Raw genomic sequence first — 22,372 nt, 5'->3', positions numbered from 1 at the left:
AAAAAGAACAGGAAATGACATCACCAATGCAGGAAATGACATCACTAACCCAAGGAAACCTAACCAGAAAAATAGAAAGCGGGACATAACACCAGTGCTTCGTCGGAGGCTCACTGATGATGTTACTTAGAATGGTGACGAAATGTCTGGGAACAAACCTTCCAGCTCAGTGAACCAGCTTACATCCGGAACAAAATAAAGACCCACTCTTTTGTGGACCGAGAGGAGGAGAGTGCTGTGTTGGAGGTGGAAGGAAGACGTCGGGTTGGCTGTGTACCCTTGCAACCGGTGGATCTTAATGCTGGCTTCGGCCTAACGCTGGTTCAGGAGAGCAGCCAACCTGCAACGATGGCTGCGGCAAGTGCTCGTGCCCCAGGTCAGGGGGTCTAGAACACCATCCGTGTTTCCGTGAAGAAGTTGGATGAAGGTGCACCTATGGACCGCACCTCCTTCATGAAGAGGGTCCTGTTGGACTGTTGTGGGTTCGCTGCTGCGGACATTTACTGTCTTGTCCAGCTTCGCGATCGGCGGGAGCAAGGGCTACCTGACCTACGCAGGGCAACCTAAAGTCTGCCATGCCTGTGGTAGGTCAGGTCACGTGGCGGCCGACTGCAAAGCCACCATCTGCAGGAACTGCAGGGAGGAGGGATACCTTGCAAAGGATTGCCCACAAGAAAAAAGCTGCAACCTTTGTGGGGAAGCGGGCCACCTCTACAGGGCATGCCTGCGGCGGGGGACCACCTACACCCAGGTCGCCGGCAGGGGGAATGCGGGGCCAGTCACCCCGTAGGAGAGGAGGGCACCAGGGCCCTGCAAGGACCCCACTAATGTGCAGGAGGGCCAGGTCATGCAGGAGGGCCCAGCCCCACAGGATGGGCCCGAAGCCAGCAAAGCGCCCCTCCAGGCTCCACTCCCCCCACCAACCCGACAAGCCGGAGTCGATGGAGGCGGCGACAGGCGACCCAGGGGAGTGGATGACAGTCCGGGAAGCGAGGAGGAAGGCGAGTCGGCGGGCCCAGGAACCGCAACCATTAGGCGCGAAGAGGCAGCTACGGGGGGCTATAAGAGCTCCTCTGACGAGGGAGATTCGGAGAGGGCCCACCCAAAGCAGAAGCTAAAGATCTCAAGGGAGAAGGAAAGCAGCACCCCACTTCCAGGTGACGGGAGGAGTCCTGAGGCTCCCTCTGACACCCAGTCACGTGCTGCTGGGGCCCTGGAGGGCCCCCCGGAACTTCCAGGCGGGAAGGAGGAAACAGTGTGTCCCCAGCTTGACCCAGAGCCGGACTCTCCTGCCTCCGTAGCCCCGACGGGGGGATGCCACCCAGAAGGCAGCACGGATGGTTTCCTGAGCCCGGAGAGCGTCCAGCAGTTAGCCCGGGCAATGGGCATGAAGGGACAGATGGAGGGGCTGGACCTTGGACTTGGGGAGGGTACTGCGGTCACTGCCCACAATGGGGGTATGGGTTGCGAGCATTAATGTGCGCAGCGTCAAGTCAACCGCGAGATGTGTGTCCACGTTGGCCTACCTGACCACCGTCAGGGCTGAGCTCCTGTTTCTGCAGGAGTGCGGGATACGATACCTCAGCAGGTACGGGAAATGGTCAGGTGCCTGGACCTGTGGGCCTTCAATCTTGTCGGGGGGTAACGACTGTCGCTCCTTGGGCCTGGCTATTCTTCTGCGGGGGCGCAACTTCACCATCTCTCAAGGTCAGGAGGTGGTGGGGGGGGCGCCTCCTAGTGGCTAATGTCACCTACAGGAACGCTCCCCCGAGGCTGATCAACGTGTACACCCCAGCGGTACGGAGTGAGCGGTTGGCCGTCCTGCAGCGGCTTCCACCCCTGCTGGCTACATCCAGACCGGTCATCCTAGGCAGAGACTTCAACTGCATCATCGATGCAGATGGAAGATCCGGCGTGGGGACAGCGGGTGGGGGGAGTCGACTGGACGTCACGTCCAGATTCCTGATGGGCACGGTGAAGGACGCCAAGCTGCTCGATGTCTTCAGCACCCCTGCAGACAGAGCACAGCGGAGGTACACCTGGTCGCGGCCAGACGGGTATATTCGCTCAAGGATAGACTTCCTGTTTGTGTCACGAGCGTTCTCGGTCAGGACCACCGGTGTCGAGCCGGTGTTCTTCTCTGACCACTGCCTCCTGCTGGCCGACTGTCACTTACAGGACGACCAGCAGGCCGCAAGGGGACGTGGAAGCTCAACACGACTCTGTTGACCCCAGAGAACATCGAGGAGCTTAAGAGGGAGTACACCGGTTGGAGAACCGTGAAACCCCTCTTTGAGTCTCCGGGCGACTGGTGGGAGACGGTGAAGGAGAACATCAAGAGGTTCTTTGTCCTCAAGGGTGTTCGGAATGCGAGATAGAGGTGGGGAAAGCTGTCGCGACTCCAGAAAAGGGTGCAGAACCTGCTCCTTCTGCAGTTGATGGGGGTCGATGTCACGGAGGACCTCCGCGAGGTGAGGGGCCAGCAAGCCTCACTCTTCGCCGCAGAGGCCTTGAGGATAATCTTCCGGTCCAGGGTCCGCTCCATGGAGCAGGACAAGACGTGCTCGCGTTTCTTCTTTCAGAAGGTGCACAAAGAGCTCTGTGCTTAGCCAGCTTAAGGAGGACGACGGCTCGGTGACGTTGTCTTGGCCCGACATTTTGAGGATCAGCAGATCCTTCTATGCCTGACTGTACGACACGAAGCCCACAGACAGCACGGCCTCTGAGTCGTTCCTGTCGTCTATCACGGAGGTCTTAGACGATGGCACGAGGGAGTGGCTGGACCGGCCGATATCCCTGGACGAGCTGACCAGAGCCCTCAAGTCCTTGGAGAGGAATAAGACTCCCGGGAGCGAAGGCTTACCGGTCGAGCTGTATTCCGCTCTGTGGGACCTGGTCAGCCAGGACCTGCTGGAGGTGTATGATAGTGCACTTCGGGCAGGGGAACTGTGCAAGTCCATGAGGAAGGGCATCATCACCCTCATTTACAAGAGGAAGGGGGAGAAGGAAGAAATTAAGAATTGGCGTCCCATTTCACTATTGAACGTGGACTACAAAATCCTGGCCAAGATCATAGCCAACTGGGTCAGGTCGGTCCTGGAGTCGGTGATTCACCCTGACCAAACCTGTGCTGTGCCGGGCAGGAAGATCGCTGAGAGCCTCGCGTTCATCAGGGATACGATCGCCTACGTGCAGGACAGGCGGGTGGACACCTGCCTCGTCAGCCTGGACCAGGAGAAGGCCTTCGACAGGGTCTCTCATGCTTACATGAGGGACATCCTCTCCAAATTGGGGTTTAGGGAGGGCATCCGCAATTGGATCCGGCTGCTCTACACCAACATCGTTAGCGCAGTCTCGATCAACGGGTGGGAATCGGACAGTTTTTTCCCGTCAGATCTGGAGTTAGGCAGGGCTGCCTGCTCTCTCCTGCCTTGTTCGTGTGCTGTGTGGAGCCCTTCACCGCATCCATCAGTAAGGACGTGAGCCTGAAAGGTGTGACTATCCTAGGCAGCAGAGGCCTTCAGGTCAAGACCTCCCTGTATATGGACGACGTCGCCGTCTTCTGCACCGATCGTCGGTCGGTGAGTAGGCTGTTGGACATCTGCGGCAAGTTTGAACTGACCTTGGGTGTCAAAGTCAATAGGGGTAAGAGTGAGGTCATGTTCTTTGGGAACTGGGACGACCGCTCCTTCATCCCCTTCACCGTCAGGACAGACTACCTGAAGGTGCTGGGTGTTTGGTTTGGTGGAGCTGGGGCGTGCACTAAGACTTGGGAGGAGCGTATCACCAAACTGCAGCTGAAGCTGGGCAGCTGGACGCTCCGGTCCCCCTCCATCGCGGGTAAGAACCTGGTTGTCAGGTGCGAGGGGCTTTCGGTACTGTTGTATGTGGCGCAGGCCTGGCCTATTCCCTGGACCTGCGCCGCTGCTGTCTCCCGGGCCATCTTCCACTTCATTTGGGGGTCGAGGATGGACCGGGTCCGCTGGGACACCATGTACAAAGACCTGGAAAATGGGGGAAAGGGTGTACCGAACGCTACCCTCGCCCTGATGGCTACCTTTGTGTGCGGCTGCATCAAGCTCTGCGTAGATCCTCAGTACGCAAACACCAAGTGTCACTACTTACTGAGGTTCTACCTGTCCCCGGCGTTGTGAAAGATGGGCCTGGCCTCGTTGCCGCGGAACGCTCCGAGTAGTTGGACCGTCCTGTACCACCTGTCCTTCGTGGAGAAATTTTTGACAGAAAACACCTTTGACCACAAGGCCGTCAGGCAGTGGTCAGCACGTAGTATCCTCGAGACCCTTCGGGAAAAGGAGAGGGTGGATCCCATTGTGTGGTTCCCCACGCAGACTGCCAAAGTCGTTTGGCAGAATGCCTCATCGCCAGAGCTTTCAAACAAGCACAAGGACATTGCTTGGCTGGTGGTGAGAGGGGCTCTGCCAGTGCGATCCTTTATGCACGCCCGGAATCTCTGCGCCACCGCACGCTGCCCTCGAGGTGGCTGCGGGGGGGATGAGACTGTCGATCACCTCCTTCTGGAGTGTGCCTATGCGCAGGAGGTCTGGAGGGGGATGCAGTGGTATTTGTCGAGGGTCGTCCTGAGCAGCTCCGTGACGCGGGACTCCGTGCTCTACGGGCTGTTTCCTGGGACGCACACTGAGACCAACATCAACTGTGCCTGGAGGACCATCAATGCGGTGAAAGACGCTCTTTGGTCTGCCCGCAACTTGTTGGTCTGCCAGCTGAAAGAACTGACCCCGCCCGAATGTTGCAGACTGGCGCACTCCAAGGTCCAGGACTACGTGCTGAGGGATGCGCTAAAGCTTGGGGCAGCCGCCGCCAAGGCGTGGTGGGGAAAGACCACGGTATGAAACCCCTCGTCCAGAGTAGAAAAAAGGGCCCTATCTGGTAACTGGGCCCAGCTGGCGCCTTCCCCAACTGGTCAGGGGGCCAACAGGGACTGTGTGAGGTGACGACTGCCGGGGTATTTTCTTTGCTTTGTTTTTTTTTCCTTTAGTTGGTGTACGTACCCCCTGGGTAGCCCGGAGCGGCTTGCATGACTGGGTAGGTGTATAAATATGTTTTATTTTTTGTACATCTTATGAAAAAAGTATATTTTTTCAAATTAAAAAAAAAGGTGATGAAACGTCTGAAAACTAACCTTCCAGATCAGCGAGCAAACTCACATCCAGAACTTATAAATCTGTCATGGACCCTTATGTCATTTAGGTATCAAACTCAGAACCAGAATTTCCAAACTAAATAATCTTACTGAATTAAGGGTAGGTAATTGAACTGTACACAACAAAAGTAGAAATGCTATTATCAATGTGAGGTGGTCTCTCATGTCACAGTTTGACACATGCAGCAGGGAGTTCACCAGCCCAACTTCTAAGAATGTTAAACACAACAAAACACAAAAAACTGGGGATGCTGACATCAGAAATAAAAACAGAAACTGCTGGAAAAACTCAGTAGGTCTGGCAAGAACTGTGGAGAGAAAGCAGCATTAACATTTCTGGTCCGGTGACTGTTCTTCAGTTCTGAACTTTTCCTCCCAGTTAGAGAGTGGGCCAGGAGATTAATTGTAATTCTTCAGGCCTGTATGATAATTGTAGAAATTTGGCTAGCCTATTTAGGACAGGAGAGTAAATCAGTGTTGGCTTCAGAACTAGAATATAGAATCCCGAAGCATTGGTCCTTTCAAAGATCCTTCAGACTGTTAGGTCTTCAAATATTAAAGGTAGAACATAGAAAATAGAACATTACTGCACAGTACAGGCCCTTCGGCCCTCGATGTTGTGCCGACCTGTCATACCGATCTGAAGCCCATCTAACCGACACTATTCCATGTACGTCCATATGCTTATCCAATGATGACTTAAATGTACTTAAAGTTGGCGAATCTACTATTGTTGCAGGCAAAGAGATCCATTCCCTTACTACTCTCTGAGCAAAGAAACTACCTCTGACATCTGTCCTATGTCTTTCACCCCTCAATTTAAAGCTATGCCCCCTCGTGCTCGCCGTCACAATCCTAGAAAAAAGGCTCTCCCTATCCACCCTATCTCACCCTCTGATTATTTTATATGTCTCAATTAAGTCACCTCTCAACCTTCTTCTCTCTAATGAAAACAGCCTCACGTCCCTCAGCCTTTCCTCGTAAGACCTTCCCTCCATACCAGGCAACATCCTAGTAAATCTCCTCTGCACCCTTTCCAAAGCTTCCACATCCTTCTTATAATGCGGTGACCAGAACTGTACACAATACTCCAAGTGCAGCCGCATCAGACTTTTGTACAGCTGCAGCATAACCTCTTGGTTCCGGAACTCGATTTCTCTATTAATAAAAGCTAAAACACTGTATGCCTTCTTAACAGATATATATTTAACTTTCTAAGAAGGGAGCCAAATTACTTGATACTTACCAAGAACAATGACCAACATCCGAGTTGCTTTCCTTTCTCTCATTTGCAGGTTCCTGCGTTTTAATACAGGTCTCAGTGAAGTTGTAGTTTTTCCACTGGACAGCTTTTTCACCTCAGAAGCATGTTTTATGGTACACATGCTCTTTCTTTCTGATTCCTCAATCCCATTGTCTGTTTTTGCAAATGTTGCATGGCTCATGCTGCAATAATTTGCTACTTCAACTGGTGCTAGCAGTTTGTTGTTTGAAGAAAGTCCCCTTTGCTTGTTAAATCTCAAACAAGCGAATGCATGTAAACTTCTGGGAAAATTTTCTATCCTTTCCTGGTGATAAGAAAATGTAATTAAGTTAGAAAGACTTAGCCAGCCGCAATAATTCAATAGTTGTCAACTAACAGCAAAATAAATGCTGTTGCCGGAAGCAGAAACAAACAGAATAAATACTGCAAAACAAAACTTGCACTTAAGGCAGAATCTATAGAGAGAAAACAAAGTGTGGAGTTGGATGAACACAGCAGGCCAAGCAGCATCTTAGGAGCACAAAAGCTGACGTTTCGGGCCCAGACCCTTGTCTAGGCCTGAAACGTTAGCTTTTGTGCTCCTAAGATACCGCTTGGCCTGTGGTGTTCATCCAGCTCCACATTTTGTTATCACGGATTCTCCAGCATCTGCAGTTCCCATTACCTCTACAGAAAGAAAACATCAGTTAAGGTTTCAGGTGACAGAAAAGACTTGTAATTATATACCACCTTTCATGACAACAGGTAATATTAAAGTGCTTTGTAGCCAAATAATGACATTTTAAATGTATTGAGTGTTGTGATGCAGAAATACACAGCCAATTTGTGCACTGTTGGTTCCTATATTCAGTGATGAGCTAATGACCAGATAATCTGCTTTAGTGATACTAGTTGATTGATAAATATTGGCCAGGACACCAAGGGCACTAGCTGCTTCATCAAAATAATGTCATCGGATTGTTTACATTGATTTAAGAGGGTACATGTGTTATTATTTCAAGTGAGGCAGCTTCTTCAATAACTGCACCAACAAAGTTCACTTGTCTGAACTCTCCATGTATGTTCTCTAACCTACTGCGTGCTTCTCTTTGAGATAACAAGAACTGCAGATGCTGGAGTCAGACACAACACACTGTGGAGCTGAAGGAACACTACAGGCCAGGCAGCTTCAGAGGAGCAGGAAAGTTGACGTTGTGCATCGGGACCTTCTGAAGAACCCAAACCAGCAACTTTCCTGCTCTGCTGATGCTGCTTGGCCTGTTGAGTGCTTCTCTTTCCTGTTTTCTGCTTCACTGTAGCTTCAGTTGCTTTATTCAGTTCTCATTCCCATTGACATATGTGATCTCAGTACAAATGCAACTGCATCCCCAGCTTGACAACACTTCCTCTCTGAATATTGTGGAGTAAAAATAAAAGTACTGCACTGTGCTTAAAGGTAGGTGGCATTGACACATTGCTGTGCCTTTAGGAAGACACCTGTTCAAGAATGAATCTCACAATCTAAAAGCTAAGGGAAGTAGTAAGTTTGTCAGATTAAACACAATGACACTATTGTTCCCAATGGTGATTTTGTACACTTCTCTGTGCTTATGCTCTGCAACATTTCTAGCATTAATGAGGTGTCAATTCCCCTCTGAGAATTTGGCCAACATAGTATTTTGTAACTTTGGATTTGGTACAAAGAAAACGGTCACTGTGTGAAAGTAGGAATTCAGAACTTGCATGAGAAGGGTGTGTACAACATTTCATAGCCTTTACAGAAGAACTCACATCTTTAGTTCCTGGTTTTTAAATGAATTTTACTAATTCCTGACTTACAATGCTCCACGTATTTTGGATTAACCATTAACATGGAGCTAAGGTCATGGGAGGCAATTTCCTGAGGAGTTAGAGTTAACAGAATGTCTTATAAAGACTTCTAACAGCCTTGAATTCTATAAGTTTGAATCTTTGTTCAACCTTTATTTGTGGGTCGGTCACTAAAGTTCACTGAAAATCCATGTAGATTATAGGCTCCTGGTCAACTCAGTCGTCCTTTGTACCTTTGTCAGGTACACTTTGTTGCCTGAAAATTTATACCAATTATCTCCTTTTGTTCCTGCCTGTATTTCTCCCTAATATTCTCTCTTAATTGTTCTGTCAATTTGACAGTGGCATTGTTTTGAATTCGTATTTTTCCACCCTGAACTTATAATTGACAATTATGTTATTATATAATTTGCCTGTCTCTCTACTATCATGTTTACTTAGCTCAGTCAGTAGCACTCTCATCACTGAGCTAAACGAGCTTTATGAGTCTAAATCCTACTTTAGGAGGCAAGTACAGAAACAGGGGTCATATCTCAATGCAGCATATTGCACTACTGCATTGTTGGAGGCAAGCATCCTCAAATTAAATTTTAAACAAAAGACCCAATCACACTTCCTAATACAGCGGGTGGATATTATAATCCCATGAAGCCGGTCAAAGAGGGTCTGGAGTTCTGGTGTCTGAGCTAAACATTTCTTCTTTAGCCTAACCCAAAAACTGATTTACTGGTCATCACTGTTTGAGGTGAATTGCAAATGATGCACAGGGAAATGTTTCTAAAATGTAATAGGTCACAATGTCAATGGAGATAATGGGAACTGCAGATGCTGGAGAATCTGAGATAACAAGGTGTGGAGATGGATGAACACAGCAGGCCAAGCAGCATCTTAGGAACACAAGGCCCAAAATGTTAGCTCTTGTGCTCCTAAGATGCTGCTTGGCCTGCTGTGTTCATCCAGCTCTACACTTTGTTATCAACAATGTCAATGGATGTATGTTTTCTCTATATCAAACTCTGGTCAGCACCATTCAAAAAACCTTTTTTTTTGTAGCTTGAATCATATATCCACACACTATTGATATTTTTTTCCATTATTATCGGTTTGATCGCCACACAGTGTTAGTTCATGGAATTTTTCGTCAGCCATTTTCGTACTCAACTAATTTTTAACATGCATCAATGGGCAACCTTACACAAACATCATCAATTTTCACAATGCTTTAACATTCAAAACCCACTTTATTCACCTACAAACTGCATTGACCAGTCTGAATTCATTAGTCAGTATTATTATCAGAATAATTTTGCTGTTGCATGGAAACTATTATCAAATATCTCTTTGTAGTTAATATTTCCTTTATGTAATTTCTCTGTTAGCCTTCCGGGTTATTAAATTCATTAGATTACCCCCACAAATAATTTGGAAGCTGTTTGCTCTATTTATATTTTGCTTATTTGTGATCACTGTTAAGTTTGACTTTGACGCACTCATTTTTGATTTTGCTCTTGAAATTTACTATTTTCTCTAACTGCCACAATATTTTTGTGCATCAGGACGAACACATCAATGTATAATAGATTGGTTATCAATAACTTTGAACTCAATTTCAATTGCTGATTACTATACTCACATTCTCTCATCTTTAGTGAACACAGTGGCAGTCTATAATCTCTACCATCAAAGTCAACTTAACAGGCTGTAATTTCCACCATCATGCCCTTTTGCTACAAAAGGGACTTTCCGTGCTGCATTGATTCCTTGGGTCTATGTTGATCCACAGCATTAGAATCCTTAAAGTGAATGTTAGAGCTATGCATATCTGCTGATCCAGATCCTCTGAAGACAATAAACATTCACCATTGCTAAGTATTTGCAACACTATCCCCAATCTGACATGCGTCACTGTGAAACTTCTTCAGCTCAGTATGACAGAAAGGTCTAGTGGGAAACTGCGTCGCATAATAACCTTCAGGAAATTGTTGAGAGCCCATGTTCAGCACATGGAATGCAAAGAACCAATTCTACAATTTGCTTACAAGCTCTTTTCTTCTGAATTACCTGGGTCTGCATGCCACTTTCTGTAGCCATGTTAATGCTGTTTTGTCTCGAGGTGATGCGTTTCCTTCTTTTTTTAAGTACAATGTAAATACGTACATAAACTGACAATGTAACAAAAAATGGTAAGTAGAAGGACACGATGGATGAATACACAACAAAATCTGGATTGGATATAGAACATAAGCTGGGGTCATCTGCAAAGTGAATAATAGCAGAAAAACAAAAATGTAATTAATTAATTCATTCATTCATTCATTCATTCAAATTTTCTTATGTAGCATGACTCACCTGTTAAAATTACAGGCGTAGAACTGCACATTTTTAAAAAACATTATTTTCTGCTTAAAGCCAAGCAAACTATTATTTTTGTAGCTCCTAAAATTTCATGCTCATACAACCTATGATCTCAATTGTTCTTTACTGGCACAAACACAAATTGACAATGGATGCTACAACCATGGTGAATATTTCAGCCAATACAAACTCCTGAGCTGTAGAGTTGTTGAGCTGAATGGCCTGTTTCTTTCCTGTAAAATCCTACCTAATTATAAACACACAAAAAGGGACAGAAGTAAACCATTCGGCCCTTACAGCCCACTCTTCTGTTCAAAATGATCATAGCTGATGTGTTTATATTTCCATTCCACACTCCTATCTATTGCTGATAATCTTTGATTCCCCAGCCTGCCAGGAATCTAAAAAACACTCCCCAAAAGATACCTAATCACCCCTCTTTCACTATTTTCCAAGGTAGAGAATTCCAAAGTCACCCAACCTTCCCAGAGAAAAGAAACTCTTATCTCTGGCCTAGAATGGCAACTGTTGGTTTTTAAACTGTGCGTGTAGTTCTAGAGTCACCCATGAGAGGAAATATCCTTTCAAAGCCTTGTCAAAACCATTCAGGCTCTTTCCTACTTGAACAAGTCTTTCCTCACTTTAGTGGAAACAAGTCCTGACTGCCCAAACTATTCGAGTAAGGCAAGGTGGTTTACTAGATTCAAATCTGGAGTGAATAGGTTTGTCTGTTCCCAAAGGTATTGTTGCTTGTTTTATGGTCAATCATCTTGCCTGCCACTTCTCTTTCAGCAGTTTTATGCTTTTCCCATACATTTGATGTTTCCCCTAACTTCTTTAGTTAACCACGAATGGTGAGTCTGCCCCTTATAACTTTTCTTTCTAGAATATAATTGTTCTGATCATTCCAAAAAATCCCATCAAATGCTTACTATTGAACAGCAGTAGGATCTTTAAAGGGAATGTTACCATTGTTCTGTTCCACTAGATGAATATGCCAGTTTACTTCAGTCAGTTCAGCTTTCATGCCCAATAGGTAACCCCTATTTAAATTTAAAATACTAATCTTAGCCTCAATCTTCTCCGTTTCAAGATGGTTCTAAAATTAAGTTATACTATTATTGCTGCTACCTATGGTTGCCTTTCCTCTGAGGTAATTAATCCTATCACATTATGCAGTTCTAAGTCTAATATAGCCCGCTGCCTGGTCAGTGCCAAGATCTATTGCTCACAGAAACCACCTCAAAATCATTCTGTGAACTTGTCATCCATGTTACTATTGTCAATCTATTTTTTTTCCCAGTTAATATGAAGATTAAAGTCATCCATGTATATTGCAATATTATTATCCCAAGCACCCATTTATCTTCTTGTATAGTTTATCCTGCATTATGGTTACTGTTAGGGGGTCTATGGACTGCTTCCGCTAGTGACTGTTTTCCCCTATTGTTCCTCATTTCCACCCAAATTGCTTCTACATTATGATCTCCTGAGCCATGGCCATTTCTAAATAGCGCACAAATGCTATCCTTGATTCACTCTGCTACCCCAACACTGTTACCTAGCTTCCTAATCTTCTGGAATATCATAAGTCCCTCATCCAATCCTTGTCATCCTGCATCCACATCTCCATAATTTTTATCAAATCTTATTTACTTCTGTCGGAATTATCAGTTTATTACTTTGTTATGAATACTACATGAATTCAGGTGCAAGGCTTTTGTTTTTCCTCTTTGCGATTTTTGTAACAACCGGCATTAATTGTTGATGTATTCCTAAATATTTTTATTCTCTCAGCCCCTTTCTGCCATTCTCTGACCTGGTTTCCCATATATTACTTTCATACTTGACTTCACTCTTTGGTTTGCTACAGCTCTCTACATTTGATCCCTTCGCCCCACTGCTTAGTTTTAAAGCCTCTACACCACCTTAGCCATGCCGTTTACACTGGTAACTGGTACTTTACGTTGGTATGAGAACACTGGTCCCAACACAGTCAGGTCAGTGCTCACTTTCCCGAATACAGGTGCCGGTGTCCAACAAATTGGAACTTTCTTGTCCCACACCAGTTTTTGAGCCACATTTTATCTCTCTAATTTTAAGTATTCCATATCAATTTGCATGCAGCTTATCTGATAATACGGAGATGATAACTTTTGAGGCTTTGCTTTCCAAATTAAGTGCTTAGCTCCTCATACTCTACATGCAACCCAAGTTTGATGCATTTTCTTTGTACCTATATGTACCATGACCACTAGATCCTCACCCTCCCATTGCAAGTTCCTCTCCCTGGTGCCATGGTCAGTTTGCTCATCCAAGCCCTCATCGAAACAGGCTGAAAGAGTCTCAAATCCATAGGACCCCTGGCCTCTGGCTCCCCCTGCCTCCATGCCGTACATTTGTGGAGATTCTGATCTCTGATCTGATTGATCTGACATTATAGATTGACCAGCTCTGATGTCATTGCCAAGCAGATAGAATCTTCTACTTGATCTAAATGTGGTGGTGAGTGTAGAAATGGGTAGGATACCAGCCACCAGTGCAAAAGCTGTTGGTTAATGCTACTTTGTTTCCTAATTTATTTCCTCCAACCACTCCAGCTGTAAGATATGTCTGCTTTTTTTGTATAACCATTACTATTCCAATTGCATCCAGCCCCCAAAACCCCCACCCAATCTCATCAGATAGACTTGCAGCATTTCGAGAAAGTAGGTCCTCCATCTCTCCCAGAGCAATTGTGAATGGGCAATATATGTTGGCCTAATCATCAGCACCCTATCTTATGAATGAGTTATGAAAAAAAGATTTTGTTCAGAAACATGACTAAATTGGTAAATTTAAAACACGAATAGTTTGCTACTAACCAAAATTTTCCAGAAGGCTCTCTTGCATTGCTCTAAACATTAGATCAATGTAGCTCTCCTAGCCAGCTCATCCTTTGCACAGAGGTTCAAAGAATGTTATTCAAATAAGTGAAAATGATGGCAAATTTTACTTTTCACATTAGTTACTGAAATGTTGTGGATATTAAGCAGAAAGAGAACAAAACTTAGAACTGCTGCTGACACTCCCGTGAAATTCCTTTGGCTGACATTATAATACAGTACTGAAAACACTAGCTTAAAATTCCACTGAAATAGGGGATAAAGGAATGTGCATCAATGACCATCGACAACATTAATTTCCAAACTTGGGTGTTTTCATTGATTAAATAAAGAAGCATGAGATAAAGTTACACTTCAGTACCATATGCAATGTGCCTGGCGTACACAATCGAATTGCACTTCCAGTGGACATTTCATTATTGTTATTGTCCAGACCTTGCTAAATATTATCCAGTGGCTTGGTTCATGTCTGACTTATGACCAGTGTTGATCAAATCAGACCGATGTCTGAAATGAGACCCTTTTAATCATTGTGAATATTTCTAAATACGAAATGATTATTCCATAAAAAATATTCTGTACCTGTTGTATTGAAACCAAACAAGAGAGGACAAGACACTGCAAATGACATTATCCACACAGCAGTAATCATTATAGTCACCCGTCTCCTGGAGCTGTAATTTGTGTTATATTGGATTGGCATCACAACAGCAGTGTACCTGAATCCAAGAGAAAATAACACTTTACCAATGTTATAACAACAGTTATTATGCAGGCATAGAGATAGAAATATTCAACAGCAACACACCAGATGGTCTCTATAGTATGGCATTCATTTGAGTGCTAACTCACATCAGCTCTTCACTTTCTTGATATATTTTGTGTGTAATAATTACTTGGGCAGGTTTGGGCTAAGAGATGTACAGCATGGAAATGGACACTTCAGTTCAACTTGTCCATGCCGACCAAATGTCCTAAATTAATCTAGTTCCACTTGACAGCTTTTGGCCCAAATACCTCTAAACCCTTCCTACTCGTACACCCATCCAGATGCCTTTTAAATGTTGTAATTGTACCAGCCTCCATCACTTCCTCAGGATGCTCATTACATACATGCACTGCCCTCTGCATGAAAAAATTGTCCCCTTAGACCCCTTCTAAATCTTTTCCTTCTCACCTTAAATCTAGTTTTGGACTCCCTTATGCTGAGCAAAAAGACCTTGGTTATTCACCCTATCCATGCCCCTCAGGATTTTATAAACCTCCATAAGGTCACCCCTCAGCCTCTGATGCTCCAGAGAAAATAGCCCCGGCCTATTCAGCCTCTCCCTATAGCTCAATCCCTCCAACCCTGGCAACATCCTTGTAAATCTTTTCTGAACCCTTTCAAGTTTAACAATATTTTTCCTGTAGCAGGGAGACCAGAACTGAGCACAATATTCTAAACGCGGCCTAACCAATGGCCTGTATCGCTGCAACATGGCATCCTATCTCCTATACTCAATGCACTGACCAATAAAGATATGTATACCAAACACCTTCTTCATTACCCTGTCTACCTGTGATTCTACTTTCAAGGAACTATGAACCTGCAATCCAAGGTCTCTTTGTTCGGCAACACTCCTTAGGAGACCTTACTGTTAAATGTGTAAGTCCTGCTCTGACTTGCCTTTACAAAATGCAGCATCTCACATTTATCCAGATTAAATTCTATCTGCCACTTCTCAGCCCATCTGATCAAGAGCCCATTGTACTCTAAGATAACCTTCTTCACTTTCCACTCCACCAACAATTTTGGTGTCATCTGCAAATTTACTAATCATTCCTCCTATATTTATATCCAAATCATTTATATAAATGACGAAAAGCAGTGGACCCTTGAGTCACACAGCTGGTCACAGGCCTCCAGTCCGAAAAGCAACCCTCTACAACTACCTTCTTAGCTTCAAGCCAAATGGCTAGCTCTCCATGTATTCAATGTAGTTTAACCTTGCTAACCAGCCTACCTTGTTGAAGCCTTGCTGAAGTCCATATAGACAACATCCACTGCTCTGCCTTCAGCAATCTTTATTGACACTTCAAGAAACTCAATCAAGTTAGTGAGACATAATTTCCCATGCACAAAGCATGCTGACAATCCCCAATCAGTATTTGCTTTTCCAAACATTTGTCAATCCTGTCCCTCAGAATCCCCTCCAATGACTTAAGTGTACAGAAGTTAGCCGCAACCACTTACCTCTGTATATATGTGAGTGATTATTTGGCCTAAAGTACACCTCACAGTCATTAAAGAGAACTGGTGTTTATTCTTCAGAGGAGAACGCACCGGTATATTTTTTCAAAAAATTGAGTATGCAGCCTTTAAGATATATTGTAATCTATTTACCATTCTAAAAAGCATGTGCATCAGGAGAGTATTCGGATGATTGCATCCCCTTCTGCTGTTTCCCTAGGATTCTCAACATATCCGTGAAGAATCCATTCTGTTTTCCTTCACTTCTCTGATGGTTCTCTTTCAATCACCTGAGTTCACTCTTTCAACAGGAACTTAGCAAAAGATGGCTTTCCCCCATGGACTTTGTCTGATCATGCTCTGATCTTCTTGTTGTTAACACTGACTCCAAAACATGCATTTCATTTTTTTGCTGCTAACTCTTATGGAACTCTACAATATAGTCCATCAGGTCCTCAAGATTTGTCAGCTTCCATTCTCCTATGTCTCTTTAATTTTCTGCTGAAGTTAATTATCTTAAATTCCTCACTCCTACTGGTTGCCTTCTGTTCTGGTATGTAATTTGTATATATGTTAGATTCCATAAATCAATGATCAAACCACGAAAGTCATTGCATAGGCTACCACTCCTAATGTTGCATGATGTCCTTAGTACTATTCCTGACCCTTAACAATGCTTTGAGGTATATTGAGAATAGACTTACCTATCAATACTGATAGCACAAAGGTTTAAAATACTTGCTGTGCACATCATGACATCCAGTGTCACAAAAATGTTGCAGCTTGTTCGACTGAAGCTCCAATCCCCTACTACCTGTGGAAGATGATGTTCATTGGTAAATTATTGACAAAAATTTTGGGAAGATATCAAAAGAAGCATCTAAGGAGAAATCAAAGGATATCAGAAGTGAATAAAAGAATATAAATATGTTTATATTTATTCATATTTATGTTTATAATGTTCGACATACCTGGTACTGATTTTTCTAAGCAGAGTTAGTAATATGTGGATGATTTATAAAAGTATGCTCTTTTAAAGATTGGCTGTACAACTGAAGCTCATCAATATAATCACCAAGTGATTCCATATGATTCTCTTTCATGCACAACAACTCGAGACAATCCATTTCCTCATTGTTCTTACATCGAGCAGATTGTGTTCTGGGTTATTTCTGTACAATCCAAGGTCCAGGACTACATGCTGAGGGACACAATAAAGCTTGGGGTAGCTGCTGCCAAGGCGCAGTGGGGAAAGACCACTGCTTGAGGCCTTTCTGCTTAAGTTAAATGGGGGCTTGTTCAGTTATTGGACCCTTCTGGTACCTCAATTCTATGTAAATATAGTCTTGTACAAGTAAGAGATGGCATTGGTTTGTTTGTTGAATACAGTCAAACTCCAATGCTTACTTGTTTTCTCATAAACTACTGAACAAATTAAATTTGTGACTATGTATATATAAAGACATGTTTAATGAATAAAGTATATTTTTGAAATTTAAAAAAATCTGTAGCAATGTCTTTTACTTTGTGGACAACTCGTGAATCTGACTACCTATCTTCTATCAGAAGAAGTGGCTAACTGCAATAGAGGTTTGCTACATGTCTACTGGTTGTCAAACTGGTATTCCGAGGCCAGAAATCTATTGTCCACTGACCAGATGCCCTGAAGTGGTATCAGAGAATTTGGGAACTGCAGATGCTGGAGAATTCCAAGATAATAAAATGTGAGGCTGGATGAACACAGCTTGACCTGCTGTGTTCATCCAGCCTCACATTTTATTGCCCTGAAGTGGTACTTGGTTTTTACCTGCTGTCTCAGAGGCAAGAATGCTACCACGGAACAGAGGCCCACTGCTCGCTGGAGGTTGAAATCAACAGATTAATTTGCCCACAATTGACCCAATGCTGTGAGAATTCAATGGGTCTAAAGTCAGTGTTCAAGACTTGAAGGGCCAATCCCTGCAAATTGAATTCAACTGTGCCACCATGTCTGCTGAGTTTGTCCTGCTCAAAGGAAAGGATATGTCAAGGTGATGGTGATGGTGCATTGGCTGCAAGATATGATTTTACAAATAGGATTATGCCAGATTATTGCATCACAGCTTTTCAATGTTTGGCACCCGTCCTTACATGTTAGGGAGGAAGACAATTCAGCTGGGCTTGGTGAGCTGTTGCTGTGTCTAAAATATAAAGCCTATGTTGAAAGGGCAATTTATAGAAGATGCCTCGAATAACCACTTCACACAAGACAGATATATCATGGAAATGGCCTTTGTGTAGGATGGCGACGTTGGAAACCTTAAACTCATTTAAAATACCACTAGGTAGATATGGGAGCACTGCAAAGTTATACCTTTGAATAGATAGATCTCCCATATATTATTTATGTAATCTAGTGATTCTCAGGACTATGTGGCACCAGTTGCTATATAATACAATTGCTGATGACAGTGATGAATGGTATAGGAAACGTTGATAGAGAAATTGCGTCTCAGTTGAGTTATATTTGGTAAAATTGTAACCTTGACTCTTAAATCACTCTGCAAAAGCAACTCAAATACCCTAAAGAGATTACAAAGAGTTGTTCTTAAATTACACTGCAAAATAAAGACTTATCATTTTAAGGACTTCATTCACACAGGAACATTAAAAGACACATTGAGTTAACAAACTGCTTTACATAAGTATGTTCACACTACATCACAACAATATAATTAGCAACTTCTGTACAGCATGATGTTTACCTTTCAGAAATACAATGATCCTACTGCAGCTGTGATTAATTTAATGGCAGAATACAGAATGCTGTAATATAGATTATGCAACAAAGAATAATAGCTATTTTAGCAGTAAATCATGTCTTGTTCGATCCACAACAGAGGAACTTAAATCTCTTTCTCCGTTCTTAATCTATATTTTTGAACATAATTCCTCTTGAAGTATTTATCTAATTCCTTCTTCTGTGCTGAATCATTTTGAGGAGACACTTGCAGTAATGCATTTTATACAGTAATAACCTGCTGCTTGGAAAAGTCTCTCTTAGCCTCTTCTTTTATCTTTCCATTAATCCCAAATTTATGTCATGTTATTACTGATTCACCTACCTATCAAAGGAAAAGGAGTGTTCCAAATCTAATTTTTAATCCTGCCACACTTTGAGCTGTTCAATTAAATCCTCCCTAACCTTCTCTGTTCCAGCCAACGAAGCCTATGTTAAAGCTTTCTAATCAGAAATAAGGCTGCATAAATTTACAGTTAGAGTCAGAAGGATAGAAGAGATTTTTCATTAAACAAATTAATACAGTACAAAATGCATCACAACAAATGGCCCTTGGAGCTCAGTCAACCATAGTACTTAAGATGAATTTGTCAAATGCTTCAGGAAAATGGAAGAAGAGCAAGTGATTAAAATTAAAATATGAGTGAAGGCCAAAAGACCCCATCATGTTCCATGCTGCTTTTATTAATTTACTTAATTAATGGTTGTATGCTTTATTTTCATAATCAATAAAAGTAGGGGCATTTAGAAATACTGAAGATGTAAACCTCCATTCTCCCTTATAATTGACATTGATCCCACAGATGATCGATCAGATTGTGACCTAGACTATGCTGTCTAGCTGATAGAACTGATGTTGCTGGGAATGATGATTCTATTGAAGAGTCTGTTCCAAGTGTTGAGAAATCAGAGAGTTTCTTGAGTTCCTAACTCATTGTCTGGTTGTTTTCCAGGATACTGGTTGAAGTAGTTTCAGGTGTGAGTGAAATGATCAAATTTGACAGTTAAATAATTATGGCAGTATTTTGCTTTGGACTGGGGATGCTCAAAGTCTGAATTGCAAACAGAAAGTGCTGAAGAAACACAACAGGTCTGACAGCATCTGTGGCTAGAGATGTGGAGAGTGATGTGTAAAAAATGTAACTTCAGAAGGTCACTATAGCTATGACTGTCTGCTAAAAGAACACAACTGAGAATGCAGGCTTTTTTCTAACCTAGTTCCAAGTTAGTCTTTTCAGGTTTTGCAAATGAGTTATTTTGCCATGACAATATAAGTCTCATACTCTGTGCCACTTCCATTTAGTTGATGGTCACATCTCATACAAGAAAACTCCAAATGAACTACCTTGTAATTCTTTTCTGGCATAATTCTGTTTGAGTGGTTTAAATGCTTATGCCTTGAAATTACATTGTACAACGCTTTTTAATTAGGGGGCAGCAGTATTTTTTATGTGAAGGCAGATGAGCAAAAAGGTTGCCTAAAATAAAAATTATTGGGAGCAAACAAAATGAATGTTTGGCAATTCTAAGCCAAAAACAAAGCAACTTACTCAGTATTTCCAAAAGAATGCATAATTTGCATGTACATTTATTAAATTTATGTATGAATTGAAAAAACATTGTTAAAATAGACCTTATGTTTTTGGAGATTTTTAGTTTGTATCTTTAGCTCATGCATGTGCAAGTTTTATGTCAACCTGAATGAATTATGTATCAGCATGTTTGAAAAGGGAATGTGAAAATGCTGAACCACATTAACTTAATAGAAAACCAGCACATTTTCACTTTGGGAAAAAAAAAGAGATTTACACATAAAACTGAACACATTTTTTATTTGCAATAATTTTTTCTGAGAGTCAGATCAAGTGACCCAACATCAGAAAGGACAGAGACTTCTGATAAGCTGCACCCCTGTTCTTCTGTCTAAAACTCTGCACCCAACAAGCCCTCCCCAAGCTCCTGGGACTCCCATGCCCTATCCTGTCACCAGTCCTACTGAGTTCCACTTGCCACCTTTAAAAGTAACTTCAAGTTAATTAATTGTTCAAAAATATTTTTCAAACAGGTTTCTGGTAGTCCATTTCTATTACTTTATTATCTTAGTTATATAGGAAACAAGAATGGTAGCAACTATCAACCTGTGCCTCAAACCATAGGCCATACCACACTTGGAGTACTGTGAGCATTTCTGGGTACCACACCTTAGGAAGGATACATTGGCCTTGAAGTGGGTACAATGTTGATTTACAAGAATGGTACTTGGTCTTCAGCAGTTAAGTTATAAGGAAATATCACACAAATTAAGCCTGTTTCCTTGAGAACTCAGAATGTTATCTGATTGAAATTATCAAGATTTTAACAGTAAAAGATTTGGTAGATAAAGATAAACTACTCCCACTAGTTGGGGATTCTAGAACTCGGGACATAGTCTGAGGAGTAGGGCCAGACCGTTCAGGAGGTCTAAAAGGGTGCACTTCTACACACAAAAGGGTGATAAATGTTTGGAATCCTCTTCCACAAATGGTTGTGGATGCTGCATCAATTGTTAATTTTCAATTTGATACAGTCAAATTTTAGTTAAACCTAGATATTAGGGGTATGAGCCAAAGGCAGGTATGTGGAGTTAGGCTACAGGTCAGCCATGATCTCATTGAATGGCAGAACAGGCTCGAAGGGCTGAATGGTCCACCCCTGTTCCTATGTTCCAAAGGCATACCTTTAACTATAGTGTAGCCACACCACTTGCACTGGTTCATTTCAATCACAATTACTTAAAAGAAATCATTTGAAAGCATAAAGCACAGCATAATGATTAGCCTTTTCTCCCCATACAATTCTTACTTTTATTGACTTAATTTATCTTAGGCTTTTTTTTGACAATAACACGGCCCAGTTGGAAAATTTTGGGAGCCACAGACAAGATTTAAAGAGTTGCAGTTTAAAGTGTCTCCAGAGATGGAGTTTGCCAAAACCTGTTTTATATTCATATAACAATACAGCACACTGGGAGATCGTGTGCTCCTGAGATGCTGCTTGGCCTGCTGTGTTCATCCAGCCTCACATTTTATTACACTGGGAGATCATTGGCTCATTTTTGCTGCCAGTTTTTTGAAAGATGCATCCAGTTAACTCTATCCCCCTTCTTTTTCTGCATTGTCTAACAATTATTTCCCTTTCAACTGTATATAGAGTTCCCTTTTGAAAGTTCCTATTCTAACTGCTTTCTTCAGCCTCTCAGAAAGTGCACTCCACATTATAACAAATTGCTATGTTTAAAATAAAACCTCATCTTCTCTGGTTCTTTTACCAAATTCCAAAAAACCGATCTCCATAATGCATTCAGTTGAAATTCCGTCTCACAGTATCTTAAAAAATATCATGGGAAGTTAGCATCGCTGGCAAGCCATCATTTGTTTCCCTTCCTTCGTTGGACTTGACAGAGTGATGATGAGCTACTTTCTTAAATCGTTATGGGCCATCTCATGCAGGCATGTCGACAGTCCTGGTAGAAATTGAGATCCAGGATTTTGATCAAACAACAGTGAAGGAAGGATTTTTTTTCTGAAGAAGGGTCTAGACCCGAAACATCAGCCTTCCTGCTCCTCTGATGCTGCTTGGCCTGTTGTGTTCATCCAGCTCTACACCTTGTTGTCTCAGATTCTCCAGCATCTGCAGTTCCTACTTTCAGTGAAGGAATGGTAGCTTGTTTCAAGTCAGAATCATATGTGGCTTGAAGAGGAACTTGCAAGTGCGGTGTTCCCTCGTGTCTACTGTCCTTGTCCTTCCAGGGTGTAAAAGCTGCAGGTTTGAAAACTGCTATCAAAGGACACTTGGCAAGTTGATACAGTGCATCTAGTCTATAGTA

The 22,372-nt window shown here is 42.9% G+C and overlaps 1 protein-coding gene across 1 annotated transcript in view; it reads right to left on the bottom strand.

Annotated features, from left to right (window-relative positions):
* LOC125457118 (D(3) dopamine receptor) overlaps positions 1-22,372 on the bottom strand; it is an 83,871-nt gene that overhangs the window by 5,354 nt on the left and 56,145 nt on the right. Inside the window, exons 4-7 of the mRNA XM_048540860.1 lie at positions 16,433-16,542; positions 14,078-14,214; positions 10,317-10,510; positions 6,429-6,750 (exon numbers count right to left, since the gene is read on the bottom strand). Of these exons, the coding sequence (XP_048396817.1) occupies positions 6,429-6,750; positions 10,317-10,510; positions 14,078-14,214; positions 16,433-16,542 (763 nt within the window). The remainder of the gene's footprint in view (positions 1-6,428; positions 6,751-10,316; positions 10,511-14,077; positions 14,215-16,432; positions 16,543-22,372) is intronic.

This window comes from Stegostoma tigrinum, chromosome 12 (assembly GCF_030684315.1).
Source record: "Stegostoma tigrinum isolate sSteTig4 chromosome 12, sSteTig4.hap1, whole genome shotgun sequence".
NCBI classification, from domain to species: Eukaryota; Metazoa; Chordata; class Chondrichthyes; order Orectolobiformes; family Stegostomatidae; genus Stegostoma; species Stegostoma tigrinum.
Note: the sequence above shows the minus strand (reverse complement) of the source record. Positions and strands in the feature narration are given on the sequence as shown.